Source organism: Haemaphysalis longicornis, unplaced genomic scaffold, assembly GCF_048455015.1.
Source record: "Haemaphysalis longicornis isolate Haplotype H1 unplaced genomic scaffold, Haemaphysalis longicornis Haplotype H1 scaffold_4, whole genome shotgun sequence".
NCBI lineage: Eukaryota > Metazoa > Arthropoda > Arachnida > Ixodida > Ixodidae > Haemaphysalis > Haemaphysalis longicornis.
In genome coordinates this window covers 74,626,327-74,647,177 of record NW_027526361.1, presented here as the reverse complement: position 1 = coordinate 74,647,177, position 20,851 = coordinate 74,626,327, and the positions used below count along the sequence as shown (strand labels likewise).

The following is a 20,851-nucleotide window of genomic DNA, read 5'->3' as shown; positions in this document are numbered from 1 at the left end:
ACGTTATTCGCATTCAAGAAGCGTTTTGTTCGTCCCTAATAAACAAAATAAGTATTAGTGAATTCCTTGATTCAATTCGCGGCGCTAACGTAGCCACAATCATACCACGTTGTTCAGTACACTTCCGAACGCGATGGTGGGAGGTTAGTCACACAAAGGGCACAGATTGCGAACGCCAACTTTCAAAGTCGGAATCACCTTTGTTGACCCAAGAATGTATGCAACAGTAAATTAATAGGCCACGCTTCAACCGCAACCGTGGAAACGAGGGTGCAAGGCTCTCCCCACCTTGTAGCACACCTGCTTTCTCATTTTCCTTGCAGCTACTAGCGGTACACGGTTTGATTTCGATTCTAAGTCGACCCCCCCGACACTGAGTATTCAAATTTCAGAAAAGGGTCGACCTACAATCGTGTAAATACGGTACTCTGCACCGTTACAGGCGAGGGAGTAAGCTGTTGTACTCTCGGGTACTAACTCACGGTCATAGCCCAATGGGTAAGACGACTGAAACTAACTCTGTCTGGTCTACCAGACTCAGGCTAGCATCTTGCCGGTACCTGTGTGATTTTTTGTGATTGTAAATGCTATGCGCAAGGACGCGAACGGACATTGTGCGGTCCTAAGGTACTCCGCACCTAAAACTTCGTGATTTTTGAAGGTAACATTGGATGAAAAGGAGATTGTTTACAGGCCAACTGCACTCAAAATTTCGACCCCTTGAAAACACTATTTCCGTATAGTCTGCTGAAAAGGTGCAAAATACAACAGCTGAAATATGCGCATGGACGCCGCAAGCAGTCAGCAAAAATCGGCGATTTTGAAACCGAAATCGCGGAGAGAGTAGCCATTAAAATGATGTCGCAGCCGTCCAGCAAGCAGCTGGACGGTCAGCAGCTCGGGAGCAAGCGTGTGCGCAAGCTCTACGCGCACACGGGCAGCACATGCCTGAAGCGTTTGCAGTACAGCTTGACCGGTTCTCCAGTTTCCTGGCTGGCCAGAGGAAGAAGCCCCCGTCGGCTGGAGTGTCACAGGTGCATCATGGCTGTTTACACGATCCGCTGGCAGGTGCAGTGTGGTCTGCGGCGGAGCTTGTTTGAATGCTTCTGACTGGTTAACGAGGCATTTCACGGGGCTACCACTCGTGTCCCAGCTGATTTGGTGGTACGTAGTACACGTTAAAAATAAATTTGGTAGAGGTGAAATTTGAGTGCACTTGGTCTTGAATGCCAACCGGCTGTTATGACCAGACAATGTACTTTATTTTAAATTGATTACAAGGAACCAGAAGTGATTATAATGTTATATTGTAAATGATAAAGCTACTTGTAACTTTTAAGGGGGTTCCGTTTTGTCGCCTTTTTCACAGCTTTACGTGTAATAAATGGATTTTGCTCCATCTGCTTGCTGTCCAAAAAGTGCACCGAACAGACTTGAGGGTTGGTTGTTGGTACAAAGTCTCTACGGTTTAGCCACGGCATCCCTTGATGTCTTAACTCGATGTCCACTGGGAAGCGATGCAGCAAAAACATGTCACAACCGCACTGAATTTTCGCCACACGGTGTTGTGCACATGTGCTGTCGGCAACTTTTTCTCGTTTCCTGTGGTTGTTCCCGAACCCATCACTGCACAGTGCTGACCAAGTGACGTTTGCGCATTGAACAGCATCACAGTGTAGGCTAACACAGTTTAAAGTTCTGCAAAAACTAAGCACATGGTGACAAACACGCTTGTGCTACACAGCGGAGTGCACCGCTCCAAGTGATATTAAGCCCAGTGCGCAACGCTGGTCCGCTGGAAGCGGAAGGCGTGTTGGCTGCCGAGATGCCTGGTTTGCAAGTATTTTCCTCCTTTCCTGGCTTCTAATAGAAAATGATGCATAGAAACTGTCATTGTTCGAGATGAAAAGTCAAGGGTATTTCAATAAAGTTGACATGCGCAATACACTGGGAAGAAAAAAGAAAGAGAAGAAAGGGAATGTCTAGAGAAAGAAAAAAAGACAGAATCAATCATCTGGTGCACTGCACGCTCCCTGCTTTCTAACTTCCACACGCAAAAGGAATAAATGTGGTTGATGCCTCTTTCATAGGAAACTGTAAAACATGACAGTGAAATGTGCCTTGACAGGAGCATTTATTGTGCATCCATATGAACTTGTACATCACTATTTATATTACATCGGTATGGCACCGTTAGACACATCAACATTAGACACTGGATTGCACGCTCCGGGACATCCCATAAACCCGACTGAAACCACAGCCCCTCTCAAGCCGTGCGAAGGAACCGAAACCGAAACCGAAAGCAGTAGGTGGCGGAGGGTGCCTCAATTCACCCGCGTCCCGCGTACACGAAGACGCTGGCATCAAGGCGCCAACTGTCGGCGCTCATTAGTGTCCTGATGAACTACTTCGCTTCACTTCTCCTAGACGGCAGCACCTCCTAGACGGCATCTGAATGAAGAAGGTAGTGGGAAAGATATAAGGCGTGTTCGTAGACCTACTCGCGCTTAAGTTCGTAGTGCAGTGGGCAGAGCGCTAGGTACCTCCTGTTGCGGCGCGAAAGTTCGTGGCTCGAATCCGGGCGCAGCCGTATCAATGGAACTTTTTCTGGCGACGTCATTTCCATGATGGATATGACGCCGGTCAGATCTTGGTGTAATCAGGCATAAAACACTTTCGTGTGAAAAAATAGGCACCCTTAGTTCGCAAATTTTGTTTGCACTAAGGCAGTGGTTCTCAGCCATGACTGCCCCGGGGACCCCTTTTGGGCTTGCAGAAGCAATGGGGGGACCCCACGATAGAGCATATGTTAATCGGTGTCCATGATGCCAAACAATTTGCACTTGCAGCTTACGTCACCCACACACTTATCCAATGCCCGGCTTTTCTGCTTGACGTTAATGAAGATGCGCGTCATAATGTTAAACAATTTGCCCTTGAATTCAAAAGTCTTCCAAGCACCTATATGTTGCCTGTTTTTTTCTTCTCACAGCTGGCGTGACGGGAAAAAAGCAGACGTTAAAATATGTGCTACGTGGTGAAGCTAAATGTGTAATCCGGCGAAGCCACCTTTTTGCAGTGCAAGCAAGTGCTGTCAAAATCGAGAAAAGAAGGGTGAGGGAAAAAGGTTTTGAGGGAGGCCTTGCGGACCCCTGAAATGTTCTTGCGGACCTCCTGGGGTCCGCGGACCCCCATTTGAGAACCACTGCACTAAGGCATTGGCTGGAGCCCTTGCCCCCGCGCTCGTTAAGTCGTTTCTATTAGAACGTTGTGCAGATAAGCAACTGCCCCTTTCCCCGCCTCGAACATGTAGGGGTAGCAAGCCGTGACGCCATGAATTTCCACTACCTGTAGTTGTGCTGCAACCACCTTCAGCATCGTGGGGGATTCCCCTTGCGTTCTTATCACGTTGTCCCGCAGCGTCCGTTCAGTTCATCCTTTCAGTTCACCCTTCAGTTCATCCGCAGCATCCTTTCAAAACACAAACACGAAGAAGGTTAAAGCCGCGCGCGCCGTTAGTAAGACCCTGCAGCAGTGGCTGATGTGAAAAAAAAAAAAGGGCGAAATAAATACCGGGCCTCTGTTTTTAAGTGTCGCGCGTTTCAGTGATGATAAGCAAGGGATTACTTGAGAGCTAGGCTGCGATGTAGTTAGATTTGCGCATAGTGTGGTATACCGCTTATATGTAGTTTGGATCTTTGCATTTCCCGCGGCGTACATTATAAACAGTCTACACTGTACTATTGTACTCCTTCTTTATTATCGATTCGGGCGTTGTCTTGTCTAGAACCGTTCCTTTTTCGTGATTTTCAAGTAACTGTTTGGACACAATGGAAGTCCGGTTTCTCGCACGAGCTGTGTGTCCACAGATCTTATCGCAGCTTTTTGGTCAGCCAAGCAGTGTATGGGGAAATGCAGTAGTTTTCTGACAGGACGGTCCCAGTAAGAAAGCTTTTGCTTTAAAAAGTTCCCTTCCCCCAATTAAGCTGCCTCTGCTGCTTTCTTGTTGCTGACGGGCTTTTGTTGTGACATGCCTGAGCGGGGAAGCTAGATGGGAAGCTAGGAGTTTTGCAGAAGGAAGTCTCGCTTGTGTGCCCTGGTGCAGAATATTTTGGCGGGGTTTTTAATCTCTATACTCCCTAGCAATTCGCAATCTACGGGAGAATCACATGTACCCCCACATGCGCTACACACTCGCCAGCATCACACGTAACCACCCCGAGCTTCATACCACTGTGATATGGGTCCCTGGACACGCAGGTGTAAAGGGGAATGAGAAGGCCCAAGCCTTCGCCCGAGCTGCTCTGTATGATCCGGGCACCCCAATACCCTGGCATCGCTTCTATGACCCAAAAGAGCACCGCCGAGAAATGCATCAGACTCGTAGAAAGTACTTCCGGGACGTCAGAGATCAGAGAACCCCCTCCCCTACCCCAGAAAATTTGCCCGCCCTGACGCTGTTCTCATTCGACGTACACAAACGGGCACGCTATCAACACAACACATACAACACTACATAGACGGGCTTCCAGGCACACCAAAATTCTCACACTGCGACCAATACCCCAACAATGAACACACCCTCTGGACATGCCCAAACATACAAAGCACCCTGAGATCTTCCTTGCAACCAATTCCTGCCACAAAATGCCCTACTTGCTGGGAGGCATGGGTCACACCCACTAAGGAGCTTGAAGAGCTCTATTGGACTACGCTGATGCACCACGTTAAAAACACGCCAGTACTATAGATAGCCAGGACTATATCCCTGTAACCTAACCAAGAAGCCGAGGCAGTCCTTTGGACACAGGTTTCAAAATAAAGTTTATCTCTCTCTCTCTCCCCATCTGGTACGGCGTAGACTAAGGCAAACAATACACGTGTCATTGGTAATGTTGGTGTAACTGAAAATTCTGGTAAACATCACATTGAGTGAGGAACAAAAACCTGGGAGGTTGCAAGTTGCCCCCTTTGTTAGCTTGAAAATGACAATGCGTGTGACATGATTAGCAGAAATACGAAATGCTTGAAACATACGCTGAGCAGTGTTGCTTTGTTTTTTTTTTCTATCTAAAAGTGCTTGGAATACTTGAGATAAGGTCTCACAGCAGACGGATGTCAAATTATGGGCTTGTTCGCACAGGCATCATTTGTTTTTTTTTTCCATTGTTACATCTTTGGTATTTCTCGGCTATGCTGCGGGCAGATGAAAACACAAGCTTTTTGTGCATTGTTTGGCATGCTAGAAATGAGCAGCAACTGGGAGAGGGGTTGTGATGGGGAATAGGGAAGAGCAGGCAAGCAAAAAAGGCTCAGCCTAGAATTAAAAAAAAATCTTTGGCCCCCGGGTTCTGGACTGCATATCTTGTATCTAGGCTGTTTTCCTGCAAGTTCGATCAACAGGGTACCCGCCCCTCCCCTCCCACTCCCACCATGCAATTACAAGGCTGAATCATGCATACATGGGTGTCATTGAATGCCTTATCTTATTTTGGCAACAGTGCAGTTGTGTCCATAATGGAGAAAGTTTTGCCTTCCCATCTTGATGTTGCCTAGAAACCCACAAAAGAATTGTTTTGATTGTTCAGTTTAGGAAATTGGAATAGCATGAAATTGCATATTGTACGTCAGTTTTTTTTGCAATGTGTGAGCTCTACAGGTATTGAATTTGAAGGCATATATTTCATGAACGGGGATGAAATTTGTCTTTTTGTTTTAATAATGGCTCTGGGCAATGAAAGAGCTAGCGTAATGGATAAAGGACAGTGCAGCAAATGTGGACATTACTCCCTTGTGGTGCAGGTGACTGCAGGGCGGCAAACTTTGAGAGTCGGAAACTATCATAAGTCTTTCTTGTGCCTTGATTGCATCTTTGTTGTCACATGTGCAACAGCAAACAAGCTCAGCAGGAAAATGGACTGAACAGCAAGAATAAAGAAGAAGGCAGAAGGAGAAAGAAAGGCATGAACTGACGTGAAGGACGTATACTTTGACTCAAATTTATAGAGAGAAGCAGTGCTATACTCGGGAACAAGTTAAGAACGGCAATAGCCCATGTAGGGTACCACTCCGCCGAAGCCGTGGACCTCAATATTAACAGGCACGCGTTTTGAAAGGAGGTTGCTATGAATGCGTGATATCGTCTACCTTTTCTCACGCAGTTTGTTTGTCGCCGTCTGACGCCCATCCTGAGTTTTCAGGCCTATTTTAGGAGTCAGACATCTAAGGATTAGAACAAAAACCTCGCTGTCCCCATTCCCACCCACTTTCCCATAACCCATTCCTTATTACCACCATCCGCATCCCTCATCCCAACCTTTCCTGCTACCGTCCCAGGGGAGATCAGGGGAGTCTCCCCGGGCCCGCTCTCCTGGCTGTGGTGTCGCTGTGTAGCATTTTTCCCTTTTATTTTCCACTTCGGTGGGCATTTCCTTCTCTTCAAAACTCTAGTTGACCTCGGCCCAGTTTGTTTATTTTTAATTGGCATCACCCGTGATACGTATGTGGTACGGGTTGGGCTTTTATTTTATATTATAGCCCTTTAGCTTTATGTCATCGCAGCAGTAGTTTATAAACATGTTAAGTCCAAAAAATTACAGGATCGGCTCGTGCCATGTTCACAATATTCCCAGTAATGCACTACTTGCGCCGCGCGGAGTAACATCCGGCTGAGGTGATGAGGTACAACGGCAACTTCCGTTGCCGTTCTTAAGTTGTAGCCGAGTATAGGCTGGAAATTGAGGTGTGAACAATAGGTGGAGTACAGTAAGTATGTCTTAGAAGAAGCCAGGGGGTGTGATAAGTTTAGATAGCAGAGCTGCAATGGGTATAAGGGTGAGTCATGAACTGTTGGGACCATAAAAAATGGATCAGGGTGTGTTGCGAAGCGGGAGTACACTGATGGTGATGATTTACAGACAGCTGCACGAACCTGCCGCCCAAATCAGCCATTGGCAGCCTGGCGGACTTCCTGGAGCACCTGGGCCTCTCCAAGTACGCGCCTATTCTGGAGTCCCAGGGCATCGACCTCGAGCGGTTCCTCACCTTTGGGGATGCGCAGCTGGAGCAGGCGGGCATCCGGTGAGCTAAACTCTGCACTGTGCATCTCCAGCGGTGGGGGGGGGGGGGTAATCTGCAGTTTGCAGTGCATGAGGCACTGTCAGACCTCGCTTTTTGGAAATAAAAAAAAAGGGGGGGGGGGGGGGGAGGTGTAGGGAGGGGAAGTGTTTGGCGCCTTTCACTCAGATTTCGCTTGGTTGAGTGGGGATTGGTGGGATTACAGGCAGACAAGGTGGGCAAAAACTACTTCCTTACTGAAGTAAAATACTGCTCTACAACAGTTTTCTGGAGTTGTGGCGTGATACCACTTAGGGTCATACTAAGGTTAAGGACCTATTAGTAGAAATTAAGAAGAAGAAATGAGTGTGGGCAGGGCATGTAGTGCGAAGGCAAGATAACCGTTGGTCATTAAGGGTAACAGAGTGGATCCCTAGAGATAGCAAGCATGGCAGGGGGCGGCAGAAAGTTCGATTGGCAGATGACATCAAGAAGTTTACGGGGATAAATTGGCCGCGGTTAGCACAGTACCGGGATAATTAGAGATCCATGGGAAAGGTTTTTTTCCCTGCAGCGGGCGTAAGCAGACTCATGATGATGATAATGACCACTAGGGATTGATTGATGAGACAAATTTGAATGTGCCTGTAGTTCATTCATGCTCACAGGAGAGTTTGGGTCACAAGTTGCTTTATTCTTGTAATAAAGTGATTATAGGAATTGGGTGTACAGGAGGAGGTGCCATAGACCTACAAAAGAGGAAAATAAATGTCACTCCATTCATCTGTTCATCCTAGTTTTGTGTTCCAATTTCTAATAGGATTTGCAACAAGCAGGCAGTGAGGTGCTGATCCTGATGAAGACAAAATGCAAGTTTGGTTCAGTCGAAATATTGCCTCGTTGGAATAACACTGACACCACTTTTAATGCAAACTTCACTCGGATAAGCTGTACAAAAAGGAAAACAAATAGCCATGCGACACCCTAGCTACTTCTCCACACTGAACCTATGGCGTATTAAGGGCACCTCGTTGCGATTGGTTGAGGGCAACAAAATCCAACGCAAATTAAAGGAGCCTTGAAGACAAAATACAAGTTGGGTTTATTAGAAAGACTGCCTATTCCCAATAACAATGATACCAATATCATCGCAATCTTTCAACAAATAACGGAGATATTAAAGAAAACGTGTGAAGAAGTCGCGACCCCCTAGCCAATTTCCCGCAACTTTTCTATGACGTCATGGAACCTTGTTCGTGCGATTGGCGGCCGCCTAACTGACCTGTCGCGACGACAGATGACTGGACGTCTCTAATGGAGCCTCTAGTTCCATTTGACCGCATCACTTGAATGCTAACGTGCAGTTAACGCACTGAAAATTATATTTTATTGTTGGCCCGTATGACGTCATTCTTGCTCATAACACGTCACTGTGGCGCAAAATTTTAAAGTTTTTAAATACTTCTTGCTTTTTTTTCGTTAAAAAACATCTTTTGTGGCTCAATGGAGCTGAGTGAGATACTGAATCCTAATTCTTTCAAATTAAACCAAGTTGTATTTTCTCTTTATGGCTCCTTTAAACAGGGATTATAAGTTTGAAGAACGAGCTGTTCTAACGTAAAGGGATGCTGAAGTCAAAATACAAGTGGCTCTAGATCAATAGGTTAGCTATCGATTAGGTCAGCTACATTGGACACGGTCTATGTTGTGTTCTTTGGCCTTTTGGGAGTGTAGTGCCGATTGCTGGCGTTTGACGGCTTCACTCTGACAGGCTTTCATAAGTGCTTTTTCAAGAGTGAGGTCTGCGTCGAGCTGCAGCTTTTTGGACAGTTGCTTGTCTGTGAGGCCTACAACAAGACAGTCCAGTTCCAGTCGGTCTCGCAGTTGGTCTCGAGCTGTCGCAAACTCTTCGACTGATTCTGTCGATTGCTGGACGTGCTTGTCGAACTTCGCTGTCTCAAAAATGAGATTTCACCGAGGTACGAATTTCGACTACTTTTTTCAAGTCCTCGGAGTTGGATTCTGAAAGGTTGAATGTGTGCAGGATGCCTTCGGTTTGTGAGCCCATTAAGTAGATGAGCGTGTTGACTTGCTGCTGCCCTGGCTGGTTTTGAAGCCCTGATGACGAGTGGAAGTGAAAGAATCACTGTTTCCATGATGGCCAATCGTTCTTGGAGAATGTGAACGATTCGGGCGGAGGTATCAGGAACGACGATCATATGACGACGTAGCTGCTGTTGCTCGATGTTTCTTAATACCATGCTATGTTCATTGGGCATACAGTAGAATCTCAATGATACGAATCTCGCGGGACCGCGAAAAATATTCGTATCATCCGAAATTCGTATCAACCAACACAGACCAAAAAATTGAGCACTAAAAAAAGTTTTTCTTTATTTCTTTTCTTACTTTTGCATGAAAAAATCCCGATATTTTTCTGCTTTTTTTTTAACCTCCATGGAACCGAGCAGTCTTTTCTGGAGCACATCACACTTTGCACTCGTCTCCTCACTCGCAGGCCCAAGCTTAATACACGCTGCAACAGTCAAGGTGTGAACCGCGTGGCGTGTTCTTGCGCGCAATTCGTGCGCATCGGCGTTGCGCGTGCATTTTATTCACGTCCGCGTCGACGATTCTGGCCCGCGGCAGCTTCTGCCTCGGTCAGAAAATGATAAGCGACGCGCGTGGCAGTGGGAGGAGCCTGACGATTTGCGCTAATGGGGAGGCGTGCGCCTCATGGCAGCAGTTTTGAAGTGCTCGAGACAGCCTGGTGGCTCCACCAAAGATGGTTTACGCCCTGGCAGATATTTCATGGGCACTTTCACTAGCGGCGCGAATGATGTTTTATAGTACCGTTTTCGCCCACATTATCAGCTCCTTTACCGCACAAGCAAGTTCGTGTGTGCCTTCAGCGGCATTTTAAAGAGTGGTTGGAAGCGGTCGGTTGAGCGCCCTGCACCATTTCACAGCCGGAGCCATGTTGCCGCCGTCGGCCGTGCCACGAGTAGCGTGCGGGTGGTGTCGTCGGGGCGTCAGCACGCCTGGGACGTGCGCGGCACATTTTGCGAACAGAAAACAACAGCTCGGATATTCCTGGAGAAAGAGTGGCAAAAAGGGGAGAGAGATCCCATACGTCGCTGTCGCTTGCTCGCTCGGCAGTCGGCCGCCTCGCCGGCTGGTTCGTATCATCCGCTGGGCTCTGCAGGTCCGTTCGTAACTGCCGAAATTTTGCCCATTGCAAACAATGTAATTTCACCTGGACGTCTCCGAAATTCGTATCATCCTGAAATTTGTATTATTCCATTATAGTATACCCGCTGGATCAGCCGGGCACAGGAAAAACGCCTCTGCATGCTGTGAAGTTGGGACATAAGTTGTCTGTTCATTTTTAAAGCACTTACGCTCGTTCCGGGCGGCACGCCCTCCCTCCGGTGGCTGGCTATACGTACTACACATTTTCAGGCGTATTTACTAAGTCACAGCCGTTTTTCAATACGATATTATTTCTGTAGCTTCCATTGCAGCACGAAAGTACGTTTGTGACACCCCATTTTCCCCAAAGTAAACAAGGCACTTTGGCAAGGGAATTTTTCAAACTCGTCATCCCGCAATTCTATCAGTCATGTTTGCATATCCGTATTCTACTCTAATAAGGAAAGCTTGTCTTGGAGTGGCTACGCTCCAGCCAATTTCTCACACTGCCCCTGTGATGTTACACGGCGTACTGTATTTTCACGCGTTTAACTTGCACCAAAAATGCTGAAATTTCAGGGGTAAAGGACAGGTGCGGATTATATGCGAGGTATTTATTTCCTTTGGTGCAGCTTCATGGCAATGTGCATTGTGCCGTGAGGCCCCCACATCAGTAATAGCTACTAAGCCACTCCTATCCCATTGACGGGGCTCATTTTACACACACAACTTGAGAATATAGCAACCCGAGAAAAAATATTGGGCAAGTCAGCTCGAGTTTTCTGCAGAGGAAAAGCGTTCAAGAGTAAACTGTGTCGGTGCCAATGCTCAAGAGCACCATGAAAACATGCTTCATACTATGATGATGACAGGTACGAGTTGAATTTTGTTTGAAATGAGGCGGTGGCTTTCGCTGCCACACTGTAGTCTATGGTTCTCATGCTTAAAATATTTTTAATGTAAACTGTTTTTAACTTTCACCGTTTTCCTGTATAATAATTGTATTTTGCATTCATTCAATTGACCAGATTTATGGGAAATTCCCAAGGTGGAGTAAGTTTCTGCGAAGAAAAGTTTGACATCCCCCTCATTGCAGTCATACAGCTATAAAGAAAAAAGCTTTCACTGTAAAAAAAAAGTAGTGACGGGGTCATCACTGAACGGTGCATGTCATAGGCAGTGTGCTTGTGGCTCGATGTGAGCAGTTGTGCAGTAAATTGCGCATGCTTTGCAAGTGATCCTAATGCCATGTCTTTTTGCCTCTCCTGTGCAGCCTTATTGGTCCGAAAAGAAAAATGGCTGTCGCCATTTCGAAGTGGAATGAGCGGGAACGCCAGGAAATGGAAGCTTGGACGTCACCAAAGCCTTCCTTGTGACAGCAGCGCGTCAACATTTTGCATCGGGGTCCTGGCATTCGATTTGTCGGAAACACTGAAGTAGCTATACTAAAACTTGCTATCGTAAATGGATCGTTTACTACAAATGGGGCTGCAGTAACTACAACGTACCACAAGTTTGTACCAGTTTTTGTGAGCCATGTTGCTGCGAGACTTTCTGCTTTGACCGTCTCACTCGCATTGGTTTTCTAAGCAATTTTTCTATTTTGCGGCAGCAACTAACCACAAAAGTGATATCGTTGCTTCTATATTTTATGTGATTCCGCGGCGAAAAAAATGTGTATGTGTTGAGGTGCATTTATTTTTATTTAGCGAAATGCTATACATGTTACTTGCATACCGAAACATTGTGATAAAGAAATTTCCATCAGCTAAGTGATTTAAAGCAATTGTATCATTTGGAAGGAATTCTTTGCTTTGTGTTGTGAGTTTATGGACATATACATGGTACAGGAATCATATTCCATACCTTACACAGTCTACTTGGGGCACAAAATTATGTAATCCATGTGTGTCTTAACAAAGCAGACGAGTTGCTATTTTTTATAAAGCTGTATTTTTGTACCCTAATCTTATGTGTTATCTACTGTATTATGGTAGATTGGTGCTGAAGCCATAGGGGATATAAGTCATTCTGATACAAGGTCCATAAGTACACTACGTGCCTTACTATGCCAGTAAAGTGCAAAATGATCAGCTATGCGATTTAAAGCAATTGTATCATTTGCAAAGAATCCTTTGCTTTGTGTTGTGAGTTTATGGACATATACATTGTACAGGAATCATATTTGGTACCTTATGCAGTCTGCTTGGGCCACAAAATAATGTAATCCATGTGTGTTAACAATGCAGACGAGTTGCTATTTTTTACAGAGCTATATTTTTGTACCCTAATCTTGTGTTATCTACTGTATCATGTTAGATTGGTGCTGAAGCCATAGGGGATATAAGTCATTCTGATACAAGGTTCGTAAGTATGCTGTGTGCCTTACTACGCCAGTAAAGTGCAAACTGATCTCGCGAATGTGAACTTGGGGGAAGGCAGGGTTTGCTAAAATAAGGCAGATTTTAAATTCCACCAAGTTTGGATCTCAAATTCCGCCAAACTGCCTGAATGCTCATGGGTTTGATCAAATGTTAAAAACAGTTCACATATAATGTAACACGAAGGTTCGAGTTAGTATCAGTCTTATGTGCTGAATCCTTGTTTTGTGTGTGTGTGTGTGTGTGAAAGTTTTTAAACACTACACAACAAATAATGGAGTCCTCGGAGCAGGTTATGTGAGAATGATTGCAATGAAGTAGTCGTCGGATAGCAATTATTGCACAAAAAGCAAGAACCTAATTAAATTGTAAATTTTGAATCCGTTCATCGAGTAATGTAGATGTGCTAGCCAGGTATCATAGTTTAGGAATTCGAGGTTTGTTTAATGAGATATCAGACCTGTTGCATTTATTAAAAACAAGCCGGTGTTTCCAAGCCGACAAACAGTCTTGAGGGCTTCAGTTCCTCTGCTGCTCACAATAATGATAGCAATGTTGGCTATGCCAGCACCACCTATAAACGATGTGTGATATTATACCAAAGTTGAAGCGTCACTGGTTGAAAGGTAGTGCATACAGGTATGTGCGTACCACATACCACGTGCATACCTTGCCTTGCAGTGCTGTCAACCATTATAGGCAGCGTGTGCATTTGATGCATCAATTATAACATTTGTATGTACCGAACTCGCAGCGTAGCAGTCCAGAGGTTAATCTCCTGTGAGTGAAGCCTGACGAGTGACCTTGGTCGTTGATTTGAGCCTGGCTAGAAGATTCAGGAAATTGCTTTCTTCCATTCACCCGACGTCTTTGAATCCTTGCCCAAGTCGTGCCTTTCAAACAGCCATCTTAAAAGCTGTGCTTCCGCCCGCACATGGGAGAATGAAATGGAGGAGTGAGTGCAGTTTCTCGAGAATGCCACCTCTTCTAATCTGAGAAATGAAATGGGCTGCAATTTCTTCTCAGCGAATGAATTGAATCCCTTTTAGCCTTCTGAACATTGGCTTCTTAGGAAAGTGCTTCAACACTGCTATGTGTTTATGTTAACCTAAGAGATCTGGCTTAGCACTGGTATTGAGCATTGGAGTATTTTTTATCTATACCAGATTTATTTTATCCACTTGAATATGTGTATGCATTGTGTACGTAATGCATGCAAACGGAGGCTGCACTCTGTCGGATGCTGTTTCTTGTTTCCGAAGTTTCCACTCTACTGTGGTGATTTCTGCTGGACTGAATCTTTGTTGTAAAAGATCTTCTCAGTAATTTTGTTGTTCTGTGTATTTTTTTGCACATTTCTACCGTATTGTTACTCACCAGCGCTTGTATTTTATAAGCGCTTTGTTTAATGGTGAAAGAGTATTTACCATATTAATTGAAGTGTAAATGAAGGCATTTACTTTGATGAGAGGCATTTGAGTGGTCACAAAATATTGTTGTTTTGCTTTCGTAATAAGAAAAAGCAGCGACTGCTTCACTGATTCTTGTGTTGAGACACCTTGGGAGTCGCAATAAAGAAATTGCCGTAAGCGTTGACTGACTGACGTCTCTTCAAGTGAAGTTTATGTGAATCTTCTAGTTATGTGCGAATGGTCAATTTTCGTCTATTTAATACTATTTGGTCTGGTAACACTTTCTTTGATGTTCACTGAAATCAGTTTCAGTATCCAGAAATTTCGAGGTATTCAGCACTAACGACCGTGAGGCTTGATTTTTGTTTTCTAAAAACACTGCGTTTCCTTTGCAAGCTAAGTTTAAGTTGACTTTGCTCCTTTTAGGGGAGTTTTGGGGGTTGGGAAAGGGGGGTGGTTGTAGTAGCATTTGTAGACGTTTATTTGCGCAAAAGCAAAAGGGCAGAGGGTGGTGGTTAGGCATCCCTAGTCTGGGATACCTCTTGACCGGGCTGATTCGATGGCCGAGCAACAAGGCCCTCTGGCAACATGGGTCTAGGCTGGTCAACTCGGTATCCCACTGCTTGAGAGTGAGTCAGAGGAGTGGATACAAAAGTGTGCGAGGTGGAATGTGGCGAGCGGGGTGTTGCAGCGTTGACATTGACAGCGGATGATAGAGGGTGCATATCTGGTGAGGACGGCGTGATTGTAGTAGGTACCGGTCTGAAGACGATGATAAATGATGGCTTGCTGTTCACCTGGAATCAGCCATTGGAATCGGCCATTGTCCACCTGCAGGGGTGAGACAGCTGTGCATATTGCGCAGTTTTGATACAAATTTGTTTTCCTGCGCCAGGCTGCTCCAAAAGCTTGAAAATTGCAAAAATTGCGCCAAACTGCTCCAAAACAGTCCGAGAGCCGAGGATTTTAACGCTCCCGTCAGTTTCACTGAGGAAAAATGCTTATAATTTTCCACCACCCCAAGGTGATGCTCTATGTAAAAATTTAATTGATTGATCATTCAATAAAAAACCCGCATAAAATTGTCCCCGAGATGGTTTTTCTGAAAGTCACAGTGTCGGATTGCGGAAGTTATATTCTGTGAGTTTTTTGAAGTTTTCGGAAACCATTGCAAATTATTCTAGAAAAAATACTGATCTGTACTGAGGGGCCAAACTACTTGTTTAAGTTGATGAAAAAACAGCAATTTTCGGAGCTCCTTATCTCCGAAACGACATAACTGGGCGCCGCCATCTGGGTGTGGGGAAGATAGGAAAACATGGCCTCCGGGCGAGGAAGTTGCTCGTGGTTCAGGCAGAGTGCTCTTCGCCAATTTCTACCATGGTTTTGGTTACGGGGGTGGCTGGGATTACATTTAGTCGTTTGATGTGTTGCGGGAAGTTGCGCAACTCGAAAGACGGGAGTTCATCCAAAACAACGTACGTGGTGCCCGCGAATTCGCCGTGTTTCGGCCTCGGCGGCCAGCTCATTGTTCAATTCCCGAGTCACTGCACCACGAACGCAAAACAATGCAGCACCATCAAAAGTTAGGCGGCATGCATTTATTTTTGTCTCCATTTCTGTGCCCTAGCTGGTTTTCTTCAAGAAAGCATGATGAGCTCTACAGTATGCCTTACGAGAGCGTGCACTCGTTTACCACGCTAGCACTGGCCGCAGCTGCGAGCAATTACGCGCCGCATTGCTCTCAACGTGATCAACACCCTCAGCTGCAGCGGCGGTAGTACTTTCAGTGCCTGCAGCGCTCTTGCGGCATGGCAACGAGACAAGCATGCGAGCGAGAAGAGGGCGACATATCGCAGTGGGGCACGCACCCTCGCCCCCGGCATCTCAACTGCGCATGTCCGTGCGTTTTCTACGGCCGCTGTCTTCGGACGTGCACTCCGCGGTTCATATTTGAATTGTCCATGACTGTACATTGGGTCCAGAAGGCGAAGTAAGAGTGCACGGTCGCGTTAATATCGGTAGAGGTCGGGATGCTGGTAATGCCACAAATTTTGTTGGCGTCATCCAGGGTGGCGAGGTGAACAATTATTGTGTTGGAAACCTTATGGACCATGAACTCCTGATAACCCATCGAGTGCCTATAGGCACTGGTCTATCACCCGTTGCACTGATTAAAGGGGGATAGTGGTGACATCAAACCTGGTAGTTGGCTTAACGTGCATCCAGAATAAGCGGTCGGTAGGAAGGGTAGGGTTGCAGTGGGAGAATTGCTGCAAAAAGGAGCGGGTGCGGTCGAAGCGTTTTTTTTATGTGGCGGCGTATCCTGTGCTGTGCTCGTTGTGCGCGTTGCGCAGGGCGCTGGCACAACTGCACTTCCAGGCACAGAAGAATCATAGTACATGTCCTTGGCCAGTTCTGATGATGTGCTGGGCTGTTGAACAACGGGGTCTACGATCGGTGGTTGCTGTTGCTGGGTCAACTGGGTGTCAGAACAGCTTGGCTGGTTCACCGACGCTGAAGCTAAAATTATTATTTTTTTATTTTTATGCACATTACTTTTTCTCGTCTACTCGAATCTGAGTTCCGCTCGAAGGCAAAAACACTACTTTCTTTTCTATTAACCATGTGAAAAAATGTCTTGGTTACGCACTGCTTCTTCTTTCTGAAAGAAGCTCACCTCTGCAGACGTGGCTACTTCGGCTTCCGCAGATTTCTGTTGTGATTCCTTGATCTTAGACTGAAATTTTACGAACAATACGTAAGTTTGGAATGTCACCCGCGGGATAACCAGCCCATTTGCCCTGCCATTCGGCCCTGACGAAAAGATGCGTGTTTCAAAAATGCCCTTCAAAAGTCATGCCACCATTCTGTGTCTGCACTAACTGGTTATCATGTGGCCTTTCTAGTATCTCGAGTGCAAAGTGCCCTCTTAAGTGTGAAAAACAGAAAAATCGTTCAGAGCACCGAGATAAGAGGAAGCGAGTAGCAGTATTTCTGTATTTGCGCCGCACACTTAGCACCGTTTCAAAAGATCGCCAGAGGATGGAGATAAGAGGGAATACGTTGCAGTATTTATACTTGCACACTTCGCACCGTCTAAAAATATTTCCAATAGGATGAATGTAAAGTTCCCTCCGCGCCAAAGTGAACCAACTGTGCGAAATGACTATATGATAATTTGAGGCTCTCAGGGGCGTCGGTTGTCAACAAGCAACTTGTCTGTTTTATGCCTGTGCTACAAGGTAACTCTCAATTGACAAATGCACTCTCGCCCACAACTGCTCCCTATGTATTTACAATGAGACACTCGATAGACAGTCGGTTCAACGGCCTTCCGAAGGCCTTTGAACCGACCGTGTAGCACAGGTATTCCTCGAATAAAATTAACTGTTTAAAATAAAAAAAATGCAGTGGCTTAGCTCGGCTATGCCAGGATATACGTAGCGTGAGGTAAAGTTCAGCTGGTTATTCTTAGGTTTTCTGGTCGTCTAGGATTAGCTAATTATCATGCTCACTGCTGCTGAAACGATTTCCAATCCAATCCAGTCCAGTCCAGTCACTGCTCCTCGCGCATGCGCAGCACGGCTCTCCAGGAGCCACGCGAAACGGCTATCAAGCGGCTCCGGCGCAGCGTCAGACGTGGCTACTGCGCAACGGAGGCGCACAGCTGGGCACTCACCGGCGCCAGTGCGTCTGCCGCGGCTATGACGTCACTCCTCTGGATGATGCGCAGACTGGCGAATGTGCAGGCCCAATTCTCTACACACCCCTACTTCAATTGGATTGAATTTCCAATCCAATCCAATCCAATCCAATCCAATGCTCTTCGCGCTTGCGCAGCACAGCCCTTCAAGGTACACGCGAAACTGCCCAACCTCGGCCAGTGTAGCTTACGCTACAAAATTATTTGTCGTACCCCTTACAAACTATCGTTTTGCTTCCTTCCTATCACTTCACTCCCTCTCCCCAGTGGTTCTCCCTCTCCACCGCTGCTCCAAATTCTCATCCGTGTGATTACACCCCCTGCGCCATCTTCTTTTCCCTATACTGACTCTTCCAGAAAACCCCGCTTGTGTGTGCAAAGTAACTCAGGACACCTTTTGCGGGATGTGCAGACGGTGTTGTGTATGAAATTCCCCTGCCGTGAGGGAGGAATAGATCGAACAAACCGACCGATGAACCCCCGATCGGTTAAGGGAACATGAATCAACTTCAGCAATTATCGTGGTGGTCGTGTTTCCTCTCACGGCGGTTGCGTGCCATTGTTTGACACGTGCGTTCTGACATAGACATTATGAGAGAAGGGTCGTCTTGCTTGAGCGTGCCATCGCTTATGTGTGGTCGGTTGAGCGTTGCTTCTCTTATCCGCGTATTTTGAATGCCTCCTCTACACAGCCCAGGGGATCTGTGAAACCGATTTTTACTCGTCAATTTACTGCAATATCCTGCACTCAGTCGGCTAGAGGAAACACGTGGAGTGGAGGACACGTTCAGAATGCGGCCATTAGTCCGTTAGATAAGGGGTCCCCATTTCGTCGCGCGGCTTCAACGCGTCAGCATCTGTGGTGAGAGGATGATAACGGTGAACGTACTGCTATGCACGTGCCCTTCAAATAAAACTTGCAGTAAGAAACCACCGCTTTGTGGTGTCGCTTCTCTCCTAATTCATAGTCTCTACGCGCTATGAGTTGTTAAAGAATGGAACGTGAACTCGTTCAGGAGTCTTTACGTATAATCAATGCAGAAATTTCGCGTAGTTAGGGATAGAAGTCCAACAGGGTAAAAAACGTGAAAAGACGCGGATGCAAGGAAGAACACTTACACGCCCTGTATAAGTGTTCTTTCTGCTGTCCTCGTCTTCTCGCGCTTTTTACCACGTTGAAGTTCTTCACTTCAAATTTGCATGCTAAGCTGCCTTTTCTGGAAGAACGATGCACAACTTTCTAACATAAGAAGACAGGTTTATGCTCTTTTATTTCCATAAAAACACCACCACCTTTTCCGAGCTTTAGTGATTTGATACTATTTTCTGTTCTAATCACGCTAACTTCTTAGGCAATGTCCCTGATACCGCTATTAGTTTCTAGGAGCACGTATAACTACTGTTAAGTAAGCATCTTATACAATTTCAGGGCAAAACGCAAAATCTGGTTTGAAGGCGCGCGGTGGAGTGCTGACCCCTAGCATGCCGCTTCCTTTGGAAACGTCAGGACGAAACTTTTACAGCGAAGGTGTTAGCCTCTAGCTCGTCGGGAAATTTCGTGTCGTAAACAAAAAACCCAGGCAGGACACATCAGTTCTCGCCTAAGACGTCGATCGATGCGTCAGGCTAAGCGGACGGACAGCATAGAGTTCATAACTAATCACAGCGGCACAGAGGTAGTGTTACAGTGGCTACCTGGACATTGTAGGGTGAATGGGAATGTGGTGGCCGACGAAACAGCTTGCGCGACCCACACCCAATCTCAGGTCATCATCCCTATTCCTTGATCTCAACGTGACGCCGCGACACTTGCGTACTCATTGGCGCGGCAGTTACAACTCTCAATATGGACGGATGGATCAAAGAATTATCAGCCGTTGTACAGAATTGATTCCGGCTGCAGTTTCCGAATGCCGTGTGGACTGGAAAAGCGCGACGAAGCAGTTCACCGCACCCGCCTCAACGTCGCTTCTACCGGCCACTACCTGTACCAGATGCGCCGAGTTGCCTCCCCTCACTGTCACGTATGCAGTGTTCGCGAGGACATAGAACATGTACTGTGTGTGTGTCCCCGTTACAACACCCCGCGGCTAACCTTGAAGACGACTTTGGGACTGCGTGCAGATGCACCACTGCAACTTTGCGACGCCATTGGCCCATGTCAGTCAACTGCCGCGGCAACACGGAGTACACGGGCCTTGGTGTCATTTCACCGTGACTCCGGCCCGAACAAAATCCTGTGAACGTTTGCCTTAACTATATCATTGTGCGTGTGCTGTGTGCGCGATCCTGCGTCTGTCAGTTTGTATGTGCATATTTGTGTTTGTAGTGTCTGTATTAGTTTTTGTGTCTTCGCTTCCTTTCACTTTCCCACCTCCCATGTTCATGTGGAGTAGCAAGCCAAGCTCGATGCCAGGCTAACTTCTCATCATTAAAGGCATTCCTCCTCCTAACAGCGGGACAGAACAGACAGACAGAAGAATAAACACAGGACAGCGCTCGTCCTGTAATTATTCTTCTGTCTATCTCGTCTGTCGCGCTGCGATTAGTTATGAACATCTACCGATTCGCCCCACTTGCAACTGTCATACAGCATAGAGCTCATAATTCGTTTAAGGAAACCGCAAAACAAGCACCGAAACCGCATTATGGATGACAAGGCGCCTATGAACAATGGTACCCCTTCATGTGTTCCCTGTGAAGATTACGTTTGCAGATTCTCGGCCGGACTATTGCCGCTAAATAGAGCAGTTGTTGCCCAAGACGCCGAGCGCATGCATCAGACTAGGAAGGACCGAGCATCTGCCGCCAGAGAAGCCCAGCGCATACGACAATTGTCGTATGCGCTGGGCTTAAGCCCCCAGAGACAACGGGGAACATTTCTTACCCTCCCCCATTACCGTTTGGAGTGGTTTACAACGGCTTCAGTGGACATCCACTTTCGCAGGGCAGGATGGCGACCATTCTTTTTCATTTACCAGTGTTCCTGAGGAAACTATGTGCGATGGTCGACAGCCTGCAACACCCTTGGCCACACAGGGTGCAATTATTTCAAAAACCACTGGTTTTAGAAGGTACTAGAGCAAGTGCTGACCCCCACC

General features: G+C 46.5%; 1 protein-coding gene across 1 annotated transcript in view; it reads left to right on the top strand.

Moving 5' to 3' along the window:
• The window catches only part of LOC144178931 (uncharacterized), a 42,042-nt gene extending 27,809 nt beyond the window's left edge, over positions 1-14,233 (top strand). The window contains exons 7-8 of the mRNA XM_077707080.1: positions 6,921-7,083; positions 11,525-14,233. Of these exons, the coding sequence (XP_077563206.1) occupies positions 6,921-7,083; positions 11,525-11,627 (266 nt within the window). The 3' untranslated portion in view covers positions 11,628-14,233. The remainder of the gene's footprint in view (positions 1-6,920; positions 7,084-11,524) is intronic.
• The last annotated feature ends 6,618 nt before the right edge of the window (positions 14,234-20,851 follow it).